We start from the raw sequence: 14,570 nt of genomic DNA, 5'->3' as shown, positions 1-14,570 counted from the left end.
ATTTAACTCATCCTAATTTCTCTTTGTTTCCATCTTGATGTGGGGGAAGGTTATTCCACAGCCATGCAACAAATAATAATCAAGAGGATGTTGCATTTGAAAAGATCTGCTATACTGCTCTTAGGAAAAGCAGTTGTCCCATTCTGAATTCCATTATTTCTACTATCCTTTTATTGATAGTAACCGTGTGAAACTTGGGTGAGTCTTCATAGTGCCCTTACCTCTGAAAGCAGAGGCACTTGGGGCAAGGCCTAACCTGCAGACCACAGCTGCTATGGGAACTCACACAGGGAGATATGGTCTGAAAACTGTAGGCCAAGATCGTATGGGATAGCCATTTCTTTTCTATGAGAGAAAAAATTAGGAGAAAGGAAAAGTAGTTTAATCTCAGGGGACCTTTTTAGGCTGTCACTAGAGAAATGAGGTTTGAGTTTTGGAAAACTGGTATTTTCCTAAAACGTAGGCAGAAGTGTAAGGAACATCTGCTTTCCTTTGCATTCAACTTTGTCTGGAAAATGGTCAGTAGCAGTAACAGTATCTCATGCTTTTCATTTTGTACCTGTCAGCCATGCTAACTGCCTGATACAACCCCCCCCCTTTAATAATAAAAAAGTCTAATCAAGTTTTTAGACATGGAATATTGACAGTGTAATCCTACACATGACTACTTAGAAGAAAGTCCCACGGAGTTCAATAAGACTTGCTCCCAAGTAAGCATGCAGCCTCAGAAATGTGCCAGCCTACTAGCTTTCTTGTGGCTACCCTCAAGGTGCCTTATTGGTGGTGTAACACTGGTGAGTTGGGAGGTCTCAATTCTGGTTCCTGATATGTCATCTGCTTCCCTAATTCTGGGCCTTGCAGTAGCTTAACATAGCACCTTTGAGGATATTTGGTGATGTTGGGTATTGTTTCTTCTTACTTTATGTAACCACTTTTAAACATTAGCTCCCCTGAGGAAGATTAGCTTTTATTGCTATTATATATTACACTTGAATTGACATTGCCAGATTAATAATGTAGAAGTCATTATTCAGATGAAATCTATGTAGACAAATTCCTGAACCTATTAGGAATGCAGGTGAATACCAAAGGGGCTGCTCAGGACAGCTGTGGTCTGGGTCTGCAGATATATTTGTGCAGAACTGTGCAAAATTGTCTGAAAACACTGTCATAAAAAAGAGAAAACACTTTGCTTTATTATACTTAAAGGTTAAAGTCTGTACAATGTGCTGATGCAGGAAATGTTTGATAGCATATGAACAACAGTGCAAAGAACTTGATATGGCCTTTGATTTTCATGGCTCAATGGATAAGCAGCAAAATTTCTGGGTACAACAGGAATGGGGGGAGTCCATAACCCTCCAGATGTTGCTGGACTACAAATCCCATCAGTCCTTGACCTATGTCCGTGTTGGCTTGGGATGATGGGATCTCACATCCAAGAACATCTGGAGGGCCACAGGTTTCCCATTCCTGGAATTCAAGATTCAATTACTGCATCTGATGATTGCACAAGATTGTTTCCAGCTGTCTGCTGCTTTCCTCATGCTGCAGATACAAACCATTTGCTGCTACTGTCAGTGGACTGGCAGTGATGAGAGTGGGCACTCACACTGTCCTTGTGTGGCCTGAGGGTGTCAGGCTTGCTGGTCACTTTCAGAAGCACCACTGTCACTGGGACAAACAGCTCTCCTGAAGCATTCTTAGTGTCTCATGTTGCTGCCAATGCTGTTCTCTTAAGAAAGCTGCCAAACAGGTAAGACACTTTATAAAAATGCAAATCTATTCTGTAGAAATGCTCGATCCATCAATACTCTCCTCCTTTGCTAATGCTAATCAGAAAAACCTAGAGATTAATTGCTCAATTTACACAGAAACATCATTGTACCATTATGAAAGTGTATTTACAGGCAATTCATAAAGGACCAATGTTTTCCACATTCAGGGTGTGAATAAAAGCCAGTTAATTATCATTAAAGTACATTGCTCTGTCTCAAAATACTTCTGTGCTGAATGCTGTAAGATTCCAGATAGTCAAAAGCAAGTACAGTACTTCTTTGCACGGTAGTTATTAAACTATGGATCCACCCCACCCCCTTATGAAGTAGTGATAGCTAGAAATTTGAATGGCTTTAGAAAAGGATTAGACCAATTCATGGAAGAGAAGGCTACTAATGGCTACACAACATGATGCATAAATTCATGATGCTGGGAATCACAAGTTGAAAGAGATTGTGGAGTGGGGTGAGGATGCACGGTTGTTTGTTGTTGTTATTGTTTTTTGGCAGTATCCACATTTCCTCACCCCCAATTTAATTTGATTTGGAAAAATCTGTTAAAAATCAACTGATGCTGCTGTTTTTGTGATATTTAATTGATTGTTAACAGGGTCCTGTGTGGAAGCCCATAATATCTGAACAGATCTTTCAGATATCCCAGAATAGATGTTGACAACTGTTGTTTTTTTAAACGATCTGATTTTACACAGCAGTTGGCACCAGCATGGATGCCCCAGCACCCATGAAGGAGGCAGACACCCACAAATTCCAGTGCCAGGGCTATGCAGTGGCCTCATGCACCCATGGGGCCAAGTTGTCACTCCTGTTAACCAGCATTAAATGGGGGGGGGGGGAATGTGCGCTACCATTTTGATACCTTTGATGTGGCATTGATGCTGAAAAACAAATAAAGAAGCAAACTTGCATGATCCCACAATAAGCGCCAGTCTAGGAGACTCCTCTCTCCTCAAGTAGGAGCTACATGCAGGGGCTGACCCTGGAACCTTCTGCCTGCAAACCGTGCTCCCAGCGCATGCTGTTGGCATTGGCCTCATGTGGCACGAATCAAAACCCCTGCCTGAGATGGGCCTGGCCCCGGCGAGGCCTCGCCACTTGATTTCGGTGCATGTCCAAAAGGGGGCCCAGCAGCAGTGCGTTGCCATAAACGGGCGAGGTGGTGGAGGGGAGGGGGAGAGGCCTCCTTTACCACAAACCCTCACAGGCCACGACGGTCTTTCTATGCTGACCTGACCTGATTTGCCCTACAGCCCCCCACGCCCAGCCTCGCTCGGCTCCCCCGCGGCCTCAGCGTGACTCAGCGGCTTCCCGTGCCCCGCTGACCCCTGCGAGGAGGCGGCTTGTGAAGGCAATTCTTCTCCTCCTCTTTCCTCCTTCCTCCTCCTCTCCCTCACAGTCTGTCCTCCCAAGAGGCGTCCGCAGGCACAGGAGGCGGCAGCAGCAGCAGCAGCAGCCACAAGTGAGCGCCCAGCACGAGCAACAGGCGTCACCACCAACCGCCCGGCCAACCGCCTTTCCTTCCCGCCTCCCGCTGACTGACCCCAGGGATGGAAGGCGCCGCCGCCGCCGCCAGGAGCCCCCCCTGTCAGGGGCAAGACCTGCCCCCCGTGTGGACCCAGAAGAGGGGCTGCGAGGTGTTGAGGGACCCCTCTCTCAATAAGGTACCTTAAATGGAGTCGGCCTGTGGGGTGTGTGTGTGTGTCGGAGGGTCGCTTAACGAGGAGAGGCGCGAAAAAGCCGTGAGGGGACCGGCATCAACTTACACATCCTCCCGCCACCCCACACCCTTGATGCACGAGATATATCTATATGTTCCCCCCTCTCCCTCGGAAGTGAATCGTGCTCGGTTCAGTGGGCTGGGCTTCCCAGGCAGTTTGCAGGGCTTGCAAACGCTGCGCCGGGAAGTTTTTGCCGGCGGAGGGAGGTTTGTTGGTGTTGTTGTTTTCCCCCCTCCACGCTCGCTCTCCCTCTCCGTCGCTGTAACCGAGCCGGTTGGCCTTTTCTGCCTTGGCTCCGCCCCAGCGCTCGGCTCTCGCCTTTTCCTGCAGCCGTAGGGAGAGGAAGCGAAGCGGGGCAGCAAAACACCCTCCTCTCTCCGCGCGCGAAAGCTCAAACCCACGCTGGAGTCCCCGGGGAGTTTTATGCCGAGTTATTCGTCCCTTTAATCTTCCCACTCCCCATCTCTTGTTCAAATGCAAGCTGGACATGGTGCGGTGCTGCTATTTGCTTATGCCTTATAATCTGTGCAAACACACACACTCATACACACACACACACACACACACACACACACACACCACACATACAAAAACAGACTGGTCAAAAAGTTTCATAATTGTCTACACTCGCGCAGGGTTGCCAACTGGTCCAACAGCAACCGTCCCAGTTTGCTTCTCTGTCCTTGACAGGTTTATGATAGGTGCTGCAATCAGCAGGAGATGGTTCTCTGGCAGAGCAAACTGCTGTTCAAGGGACAGCCACTTCAAACATTAGAAGAGGTGTCTGCCCTGACCCTTAGGGCACAAGCACCTTGTTCCTTTCCTACAGCCAAGCTGTTCGGGCCACTGGCCACAACGTGATTTCCTCATGTGGAGCAGCAGTTTGGCTCTAGTCAGCTGTCTGTTCCTGGCAGTAAAAAGTGACTCTTTCAGCAAAATCTGCGAGTGCCTCAGTCATGATCAAGTGGTGTTATTGCCTTTCCAGAGTCAGACCACACTATTTAATAAGAGACGCACATTAAAAAATCCCTGTGCCGTTTTTCTCCATTACCTACTGCCGTCCAGGCAACACACTGTATAGTGGCTCCAGCTCCACCAGCCTATTGGATATGAATGGTCACAGTTGTCGGGTAAGTTCTAAACTTGTTCTAAGCTGAACAAGTTACAGAAAGAGAGAATTGTTTTAAAGATGTATGGGGTGTGTTGTTTTAAATATACATGGAGTATGAAATCACTAAAGGGACATGCTTCTCTCATATCCTTATTTTTGGGTGCATGTGTGCAGAGAGAAGAGTATGAAATGCACAGAAGCAGAAGCGTAGGACGTTACAAAAGGAAGAGAGAATCAAGTCCAACTTAGCTGTTTTATCAATCAATAAGTTAAATATCTTTTCAAAGGTCTTGAACTTGTCTAAAACATTTAGAAAAGCACCATAAAGGAAATTAATACTCAGGAAAAGATGGGTAACAGCACATGGTGGATTGTAAAAAAAGGGGTGAGGAAGAAAAGAAATATATTCCATTGAATAGAAGTCTCTACGGAGTACTTTGCGTAGTTACCTTGGGGCCAGTTTTGTGCATTACTTCAAGGTGGTGGGATGTAGGATTATCAACATAGTCTCTGCATGTTTTCTTGGAAGTCAGTAGTTCAGCTAGAGTTTTAGATCCTCGACTTACTAGTCTTATGTCCCCCTTCTGTTTTTAGACAGCTATGTGCATGGCTTTTGGAAGGGCTAGAACTGAAGCTCAGTGGTAGAGAGTCTGCTGACATGCTGAAGGTCCAAGGTTCTTTTGTTTCAGATTGAACTGGGAATGTCTCCTCTCTGAAACCCTGGAGAGCTGCTTCCAGTTAGAGTAGACGATAGCAAGCTAGATGGACTAATGATCTGACTTGGTCTAAGGCAGTTTCCTATGTTCCTAATGGATGGAAAAATGAGTTGTGAAGCACAGATTTCGTACCCCCATTCTGTGCTTTACAACTGTTTCTAAAGTCCAAATATGTTAGAACCAACCAAACAAAAGTTTATCAACCCTGATAAGAAAGATATACTTTGAGCATGTGCAGATTTGCATGGTAATCTCAAACCATAGCACTATCATGACTGTAGGGACAGACTGGTGGTGAGTTTGGGGTCATGCAGTTGTGCTGACAGGACCTCCGCTGACCAATCAAAAGTTTTTTCTTATTTCACAACATTTATATACCGCTTGATCGTAATAAAACCTCAAACCAGTTTACTCTTTCCATGGGGATGCCTAATATAATATAATTAATAGAATAGAATATAGAATAGAACAGAATAAAATAGTTAGTGCTGTTTAGAATGTGGCTCTGCAATTCAGTACTGCTCATAACATCACTGGGAATGAATGGCAGTCTCTCATCCTCAAAATTTGTGCCATTTGATAAACTCTTGGAATCTTCTCTATTTTATTTATACCTGTGTGCTGCCCCCACATCTTCCATTAAAAAAGGGTGGGAGTATAAGTTCCCCTTGTAGAGAGTTTTTAGCCCTCTGTGCATTTCATAGCTATTACACAGGGCCAACCTTATTGTTAGGCAGAGTGTAGCAACTTGTTAGGCAGAGTCTCAGGCAACTGATTTTAGTGTCATGAAAAGATGGCTAATTTTTAATTTGATTTATTATTACAGCACTATATTTTTACTGCAAGGAAAAGGCATTTCTAGAATTTTCCATGTTGGGTGCCAGAATAACTTGACTGGTTGACTAGGGCATGAAACCATTTGCTGCTTGGGCTTATGCAGCAAAATGCCTTGGGCAAGCGCTGACTAGTTTGGATTAGAGCTGGCTCTACTATGGCAGTTAAGATAAAATCAGATGTTGCTGTTTTCTAGAAAAGACCTCTGTGTAAGATACAAACAGTTACCATTTTAGCTATTTGTTGTAGGTTCATTAGCTCATGACAAAGGAAAGAACATTGGATACTGGTTGTTCCCAAGAAGATAATGAGCTGCCAGTCATTTAGCCCTGACTGAGGGTTTTGGAGGGTAAGGAAAAGTAGGAATAACAAACCAGTATCCAGTAAAAAAAATCTCTTAAAAAGTAGATGGTGTTAAAACTCTTGATCTAAGAAGTAAAATGGAATCCTATTTATGTGCAGTTTAATATGGGAAGCTATTGCACAAAGAGGAGCAATTTCAGCTGAAAGTCTTTAAGAGCACACCTGCAGAGTTGCTATGTTAGACTGGAGGACAGTATGAAATTCTGGGCCCTGTTTATTTTTTGTTTGTAGAAGTGATTTATTGGATATACCATACTTTTCTGTCTATAAGACACCCTCATGTATAAGACGCCCCCTTTGGGGGGGGGCTCAAATTTAAGAAAATGGGGGGACGCAAGCAAAATTGCCGAAGCGGCAACCAATCCAAAGCAGCCCTTGCCACATCTGCTAATAACCCGCCCATTTGACAAAACAACAGCCAATCCAAAGCAGCTGTTGCCACATCCACAAATAACCCACCCGGTTGACAAAGCAGCAGCCAATCCAAAGCAGCTCTTTACGCATCCACAAATAACCCACCCAATTGACAAAGAAGCAGCCAATCCAAAGCAGCCATTTCCGCATCCACAAATAATTGATTGACAGCCCTGAAGAAGGTGAGGATGGGGCTGGGGGGGGAATCCAGAAAGGCTGGCCCGGGGGCGGGGAAAGAGAAGCCGACTGGCTCCTCAGAGCGAGAACTTTTGCCTCCCTTTCCTCCCCGCCCCAAACTCCCCCTTCACTCACCCTGCGTGCTTGTCTCTCCAATGGCAATGGATAGATCACTGCCAGTTTTTTATACTGGGTAGTAGATTGCAGCCTGGTCTATTGCTTTCATTTTATGGATCAATGGTCTCGTTAGATAGTAAAATTCCTGTTAAATTGCTGTTTTGGGGGTTGTTTTTAATAGTCTGGAACGGATTAATCCATTTTGCATTACTTTCTATGGGAAAGCGTGCCTTGGTTTTAGAAAGCTTTGGTTTTGGAACAGACTTCTGGAATGGATTAAGTCTGAGAACCAAGGCACCACTGTATAAGTTACAGGTGCCTTAAAATCTGTGGACCTTACCTTGGGCTAATGTGGAAGTTTCCTCTTCAAATGTTTTGCTAAAACATTACTGCCTCTTACAATTCCACATTAACTTATGAGGTTGTTCTTTTCTGGATTATTATAGTGCCATCTCTTTGTAGGCCCCATTATTAGGGTCAAATTACATATTCATAGTAACCATATGTAATATTGACTACAAGACTACTTTTCCAAAGTGGCCTTAGACAGGGAAGTAAACAAGAAGCCTGAGTGTGAGCAGGTGATTAGACCTTTCTGGCTTGCTGCTTTCCCCTTGAAATCTCCCCTTTTACCTTTTTTTTTTGCTTGGAAGTTTCAGGCTGGATCCACAGCAGTTGTAAAAGTGTCTGAGGGGGAAATGAAAAAGGTGAACATAAGGCTACTGTTCCATGTAGATGTGTTGGCCTTAATATGATTATCAGTATTGGAGTATAGGAAGTAGCCTATTTTCTCATTTTTTCTTTCTTCTAAGGTCCTCCCTAGGATCTTCATATACAGATTCATCCCTACTTTCTTTGTTTATCTTTGCTAGCTGCCACGTTGAGATAAACAATTTTTCTAGGTTTTGTCTAAGACTTTATCTTTTTTTTAAGATGGAGGATGAAGGTGTCCATACTTTATGATGTATGTTCATATGAACTATGAGAATAAAATCTATCTACAGCACTGTGTATCTGTCCTAAGGTAACATGAACAGCAGCCCTTGCTTGAACTTAGGGGGAGGCGTGGTCAGGGTTTTTATTTATTTATTTGGGGAAGGTTTACAGAGTCTGACAATCCCAGGTCTAGACAGAATGTCAATATGTAAACCAAAAGCTCTGCAGAGTGGGACCTAATCTTCTTAACCTCTTTGTAAAATGCCTATTTTTCAGGGGGAATCTAAAAGTTAGATCTGCTGAGCTGGCTCATGCTTCTTCAGGCAGGAAGGGAGCCTGACCTTCAGTAATTTCTTAAGATAGAAAATGTTTAAGGAGAATTCTATTTCCTTTTGGGAATACTGTAACAGGAAAGTAGTGTGATACTGCTTCAATAAAATGCTGTTGAAGTGGTATTGTAGCTTCTGTTTCTTTTGGAGGTGAGTGCTTATTTTATGTCTCTCCTGAAAATGTTTCAGAGCAGGGGTATAAAAAATTAAAACTTTGCATGGGCCACTGTGCATGTTTTATTTCAGTTATTGTATTATGTGTGAAGGAGAGAAAAAGCAAAACAAACCTAACCTTCCAGGTTTTATTAATGTACATAAAATAATGCCTTTTACTCTTTGAGGATCATCCGCCTAAACCTGTTCAAGGTCATAGTTAACAAGAAAGTGCAATTTCAGTTTCTATCTCAGTTTTGGTTTTCTGTCTTCATCATTCACAAAGGTGTGAAATGGGCCATGAATCTTTGTTGCTGCAGCTACAATTGATGCTACAGATTCCAGTATTACTGAAGCTCTAAAACTGGGATGCAGTTAAGGGACTTTCCAAATGTTGCTAAACTATAAGTTGCATGATCCATGACTATTGGCCATGCTGGCTGGGGCTGATGGCAGGTGCAGTCCAACAACAACATATGGAGGGCCACGGGTTCATAAGAAACAAAATCCCAAAATACCTTACAAGGTTACTGTAGGGATTACTGAAAAGATGCAAGTGCAATAAACACCAAAAGCACTATATAAATGCTCAGTGTTCTTTTCACACTGTGAACATGCTACAAAGAGTCATAACACAGGCAGAAGGCTAGTAAAAATGATTGTGGTTGTGCAATTTTTGTGTAAAAAGTCATAATGTTTTGAGGTGCATGTAGGAAAGCAGGAAGAAGAAGACTAGCAATAATATCTTGCAGACAACTGTTTGGGAGCGCTCTTACCCAAGCGTGATATCTGGTTTTGCCAGATAATATGTGTAAGACTAGCATCTGACCCATCTTACGATTAAATATTGCTTCTCTTCTGTATCTTAATCACAGGGAACTGGAAAAACTGAGTAATAATTGAGTTTCCTCTTCTTAAGATCTGCCCCCAGCAGTGGCCCTGATGGCCACAACACTTCTTTGTTGTATTGCCACTACAGAAGGGATGAGGATGAGGATTGATTCTCACACTTTCTGACTGTCCACTACCTGGAACTAGTTTAGCTATTACTTTGCCCATGCCCTAGCTGCTTCTACAAGGCATGTTTCCAATCATACATTATATTTGGTCTTGTGAAAATTGTATGTATGAAAATTAGTTTGTTGATAAATGATCAACATTATTTCATTTTTGAATGATAAATTTAGTGATTATATGCCATCATATTCTCTGTTAATGTCTAATGAATTACTCTAGGTTTGTTAAGATGTTACTGTATCTTAATTTTTAAGAATGTGGTAGAATGTGTAGTATTGGTTTTTAATTATTTGTGCGTGTACATATACATTGTTAATTTTAAAAATAGAATAGAATAATGACCTACAATAATTCATGCTTCTTATGTTGGCCTCTAATACACTACAAGTTTGTAATTTGTGGGGTGATGACACCATGTTTTCTCCGTGTGTGTAGACATGGAAGGATGGACTATTCGAGTGACACAGACTAGAAGAGTTGGGGAGTACTGTCTGACAGCTTTGAGAAAAACTGAGAATAAGTATTGGTTTTTCTCATTTGTTTCCCTATGCTGTTTAAAACAATATTACCAAAGTGGCCAGGAATTTGTTCTATGTGATTGCGGACTGACCTAGATTCCAGATGCCTGCATCTCAAACAGCCTTCAGTTTCCTGAAGTGGCTTTATTCTCTAAATAATTTTGACATAGTTTTTAGATGCCACTTGGGTCTTCAATATGGTAAATCATACCAGATATAAAACGGCTGAGAAGCTATATTCCAACATGTGACAACAGCTAGAACTTATATAACAATAACCATTTATTCCAACTAGTTAATAATCTGACCACTTTATTCCTACTTAGACCCCTTCAAGTAATTTGGTGTGTGTGAGGGGTAATTAAATAGTACTCCAAAGGGCCAATTTTACATTTTATTTTTTCTATCCACAGAACAGGAAAATCCAAATGAAAGTGGGGTGTGTGAAGTCTGCCACTTAGATGAGGACATAATGTGCATGTCATGATAAACATGCACACAAATCCATTTTTCCATTCTAAATAGCCACATGTACACAACCTAAACACCAAAAATCCCTTAAAAAGGCAAAAAAAGGGACTGGCCACTCTTTTAAAAATATAATCATTTTCTAGGCAAGGGCAGGAAGAACACCCGTGAATCCTTACAAGTAGCTGTTTGAGATTTAGGGACCTGCCACTTTTGTTGCCCACCTCTCTGGCTGCAGCAAGTAGAACCTTAATTCTACTACACAACAGGTAAAAGGTAAAGGGACCCCTGATCCAGTTGTGACCGACTCTGGGGTTGCGGCGCTCATCTTGCTTTATTGGCCGAGGGAGCCGGCGTCATGTGGCCAGCATGACTATGCCGCTTCTGGCGAACCAGAGCAGCGCACGGAAACACCGTTTACCTTCCTGCTGGAGCGGTACCTATTTATCTACCTGCACTTTGACGTGCTTTTGAACTGCTAGGTTGGCAGGAGCAGGGACCGAGCAATGGGAGCTCACCCCATCGCGGGGATTCGAACCGCTGACCTTCTGATCGGCAAGTCCTAGGCTCTGTAGTTTAATCCACAGTGCCACCCGCGTCCCTACTACACAACAAGAGGTGAGCAAAAGTACAGAAAGCAGAAAAAACTGCCCTGCAAAATGTCTTGAGCCATTTCAGTTTGAAAGAAGGGTGCCACAGAGCTCAAGTGGCATACATGATTTCCTTACCTCCAATTTTATCTTTACAACAACCAGCAATAAACAGCACAGCAATTTCCAGCAATCTTCTTGGCTGAGCAGGGACTTGAAATTAGGCTGTACAATTACAATTCCAAAAATTTAGCCACTAGAACACACTGCTGCAGCAGCAGCAGCAGCAGCAGCAGCAGCAGCAGCAGCAGCAGCAGCAGCAGCAGCACAATTTCACTACAAACACACTAACAACACACACACAGTGGCGTATTTCAAGATTAAAAAAACCTCTACAATAGTCAAAGATATTAAATGTGAAAAGATTGGCTACATATCTAATATATTTCTCTACGCATTGCAACATCTACATGCTAACAGAAACTAGAATTCCCACTGAATCAGAGATAGCCAAAATGGTGCTGTCCATCAGTTATTTGACTCCAATGAACTCCAGCCAGCATGTTAGCAGTAATGAGAAATTAATCCCTGTTCTACCTTAAGAAACATGTACTATCCAGCAATACAGTAAGTCTGACCTATGGTATAGACACACCTTCAAATACTGCTCTTAGGCTGGAGCCAAGCTTTTTATGGGTTTCCTTGCCCTTTCATAACAGTTTCTAACTAGTTCTCTTAGTGGTGCAGCAATAAAACTGCTAGCACATTTGCAAAGCTAAGCAGGGTCCAGTATGGTTTCAAATTGGATGGTGCACCACATGTTGAGATGCCTGCATTGCAGGGGGTTGGACTAGATGCCCCTAGGGTCCCTTCCAATGATTCTATGACTTTTCTTTGCAAACATCTGTTTACTTCAAAGAAACACGCAACACTAACATGAGAAAACTTTACCCACTTCGAAAAATCATCATCAAAACTGAAGGATATTCTCATCTCTGTTTAACAGCACTGGGGGAAATGGCTAAATAATATTTTATGAACTGAAGATACACCATTTAGATTAACAGCTCCATTGCTTATTTAGTTACTTATCTAATAAGAAAGCTTATATCCTGCCTTTCCACTGCCAAAGCATTCTTAAAGTTGGTAGACAACTTTAGTTCAAAATAATAGTCTTTCAACTTTTTTTGTTCTTTGTCAACTCTCAGAAGATATAATAGGATGATCTAACTTAAAGATATTCCAGGTGCCTGCTTGCCCCACATCATCTTACTAAGAATGGCAGGACTGGGAGATTTAAAGAGTCATACAGTTGGAAGAGATTCAATGCTATCAAGTCTGATCCCCTTTTGTGATATTAACATTGACTACACAGACAGTAGCTGACTTTAATGAGCTGCGGCAAAATAGAGGTCAGAAAACGCTGGGACCAAAGATTACAACTATGCTTTAAAAAAAATAAAAAAAATTCAGCACACTGTAGGGCAAAATAAAGACAGAATGCTCAAGAAACAGCAAGAGGTGGCCAAGGGAATTGGATTTACTATGGAAGGAGAAAAAGACTGGACCAGATCTGTTGTTAATAAAATATTTCTGAAACTAAATGTAAATGGAATAGTAGTTCAGCTCTGCAAATCTATCCAGCCATTTCTCCACACGTGTCAAAATCACTTCTATGTCATTTCCATCAGACAACAGTGACTAAGAGACTGATCTATGAATCAGGACCCCACTAGTATCATCACTAGGTGGTATTATACAAGACATTCACTCATCCTTATTCCACCTTCTGTGATAGAGTGATAATAATTCTGATTTAATTTACAGGGACATTAAAAGTTCTAAATAAAGCATTAGCATTATTATTTTCTTGCGCCATGTGGCCACTGCTGGGAATGAAGAAACTCGTATGGAACTGCTGTAACACATGATACACATAGGACCAAATATAATATGTTAGTTTATGCATTACAGCTGTGTCACAAATCTTATAAAAACCATTCAGAAACAAGATGTGCTATTATCTCCCAGTATATGATATTTATATTTTTGTTGCTATCAGTTAAGAAACATGAATTTGTCTCTAATTTATATGGCCTTCTTTATACAGTATAGCTGTTCATGTTGATGACAAACCTTTTATTCCCATTTCTGATGGAAATCAGAGGCTAAGAGAGTATTTCCTGTCCAGATTATTGAAAGGATTTATGGCTAAACTGGAATTTCAGTCCTGGTGCAAGTCCTAGTTTCTTTCAACTGAACTAGATTGCTTTCCATTATTTTACACATATCTCTTAAGGAGGACATACCGGTAATCATATGGAAGATTTACATGATATTGTTGTTTAGTCGTGTCCGACTCTTCGTGACCCCATGGACCAGAGCACGCCAGGCACTCCTATCTTCCACCTCCTCCCGCAGTTTGGTCAGACTCCTGTTTGTAGCTTCAAGAACACTGTCCAACCATCTCGTCCTCTGTCGTCCCCTTCTCCTTGTGCTCTCAATCTTTCCCAACATCAGGGTCTTTTCCAGGGAGCCTTCTCTTCTCATGAGGTGGCCAAAGTATTGGAGCCTCAGCTTCACAATCTGTCCTTCCAGTGAGCACTCAGGGCTAATTTCCTTAAGAATGGATGCGTTTGATCTTCTTGCAGTCCATGGGACTCTCCAGAGTCTCCTCCAGCACCACAATTCAAAAGCATCAATTCTTCGGCGATCAGCCTTCTTTATGGTCCAGCTTTCACTTCCATACATCACTACTGGGAAAACCATGGCTTTCACTATACGGACCTTTGTTGGCAAGGTGATGTCTCTGCTTTTTAAGATGCTGTCTAGGTTTGCCATCGCCTTTATCCCAAGGAGCAGGCGTCTTTTAATTTCGTGGCTGCTGTCACCATCTGCAGTGATCATGGAGCCCAAGAAAGTAAAATCCCTCATTGCCTCCATTTCTTCCCCTTCTATTTGCCAGGAGGTGATGTTGAGCTTCAGACCATATTTTGCGCTCTCCTCTTTCACCCTCATTAAGAGGTTCTTTAATTCCTCCTCACTTTCTGCCATCAAGGTTGTGTCATCTGCATATCTGAGGTTGTTGATATTTCTTCCGGCGATCTTAATTCCAGCTTGGGATTCATCTAGCCCAGCCTTTCGCATGATGAATTCTGCATATAAGTTAAATAAGCAGGGAGACAATATACAGCCTTGCCATACTCCTTTCCCAATTTTGAACCAATCAGTTGTTACATATTCAGTTCTAACTGTAGCTTCTTGTCCCACATAGAGATTTCTCAGGAGACAGATGAGGTGATCAGACACTCCC

At 42.5% G+C, this 14,570-nt stretch overlaps 2 protein-coding genes across 7 annotated transcripts in view; one reads left to right on the top strand and one right to left on the bottom strand.

Moving 5' to 3' along the window:
* PRSS35 (serine protease 35) overlaps nucleotides 1–14,570 on the bottom strand; it is a 155,301-nt gene that overhangs the window by 38,003 nt on the left and 102,728 nt on the right. For 3 of the 5 annotated variants that reach the window (XM_080998733.1, XM_080998729.1, XM_080998731.1), the window contains one exon: nucleotides 7,880–7,933. The exons of the other annotated variants lie outside the window; for them this stretch is intronic. The gene's annotated coding sequence lies outside the window, so the exon portion shown is untranslated. The remainder of the gene's footprint in view (nucleotides 1–7,879; nucleotides 7,934–14,570) is intronic. 5 annotated transcript variants of the gene reach the window in all.
* ME1 (malic enzyme 1) overlaps nucleotides 2,774–14,570 on the top strand; it is a 117,948-nt gene continuing 106,151 nt past the window's right edge. The window contains exon 1 of one of the 2 annotated variants that reach the window (XM_080998727.1): nucleotides 2,774–3,457. In XM_080998727.1, coding sequence (XP_080854853.1) covers nucleotides 3,344–3,457 — 114 coding nt within the window. In that variant the 5' untranslated portion in view covers nucleotides 2,774–3,343. Of the gene's footprint in view, nucleotides 3,458–4,608; nucleotides 4,645–14,570 lie in introns of those variants that run through there. The other variant, XM_080998728.1, reaches the window with a different exon arrangement.

This window comes from Podarcis pityusensis (genome assembly GCF_964106645.2).
Source record: "Podarcis pityusensis genome assembly, chromosome: 3".
In the NCBI taxonomy this organism is placed as follows: domain Eukaryota; kingdom Metazoa; phylum Chordata; class Lepidosauria; order Squamata; family Lacertidae; genus Podarcis; species Podarcis pityusensis.
This window is presented reverse-complemented; position numbering and strand designations above follow the sequence as displayed.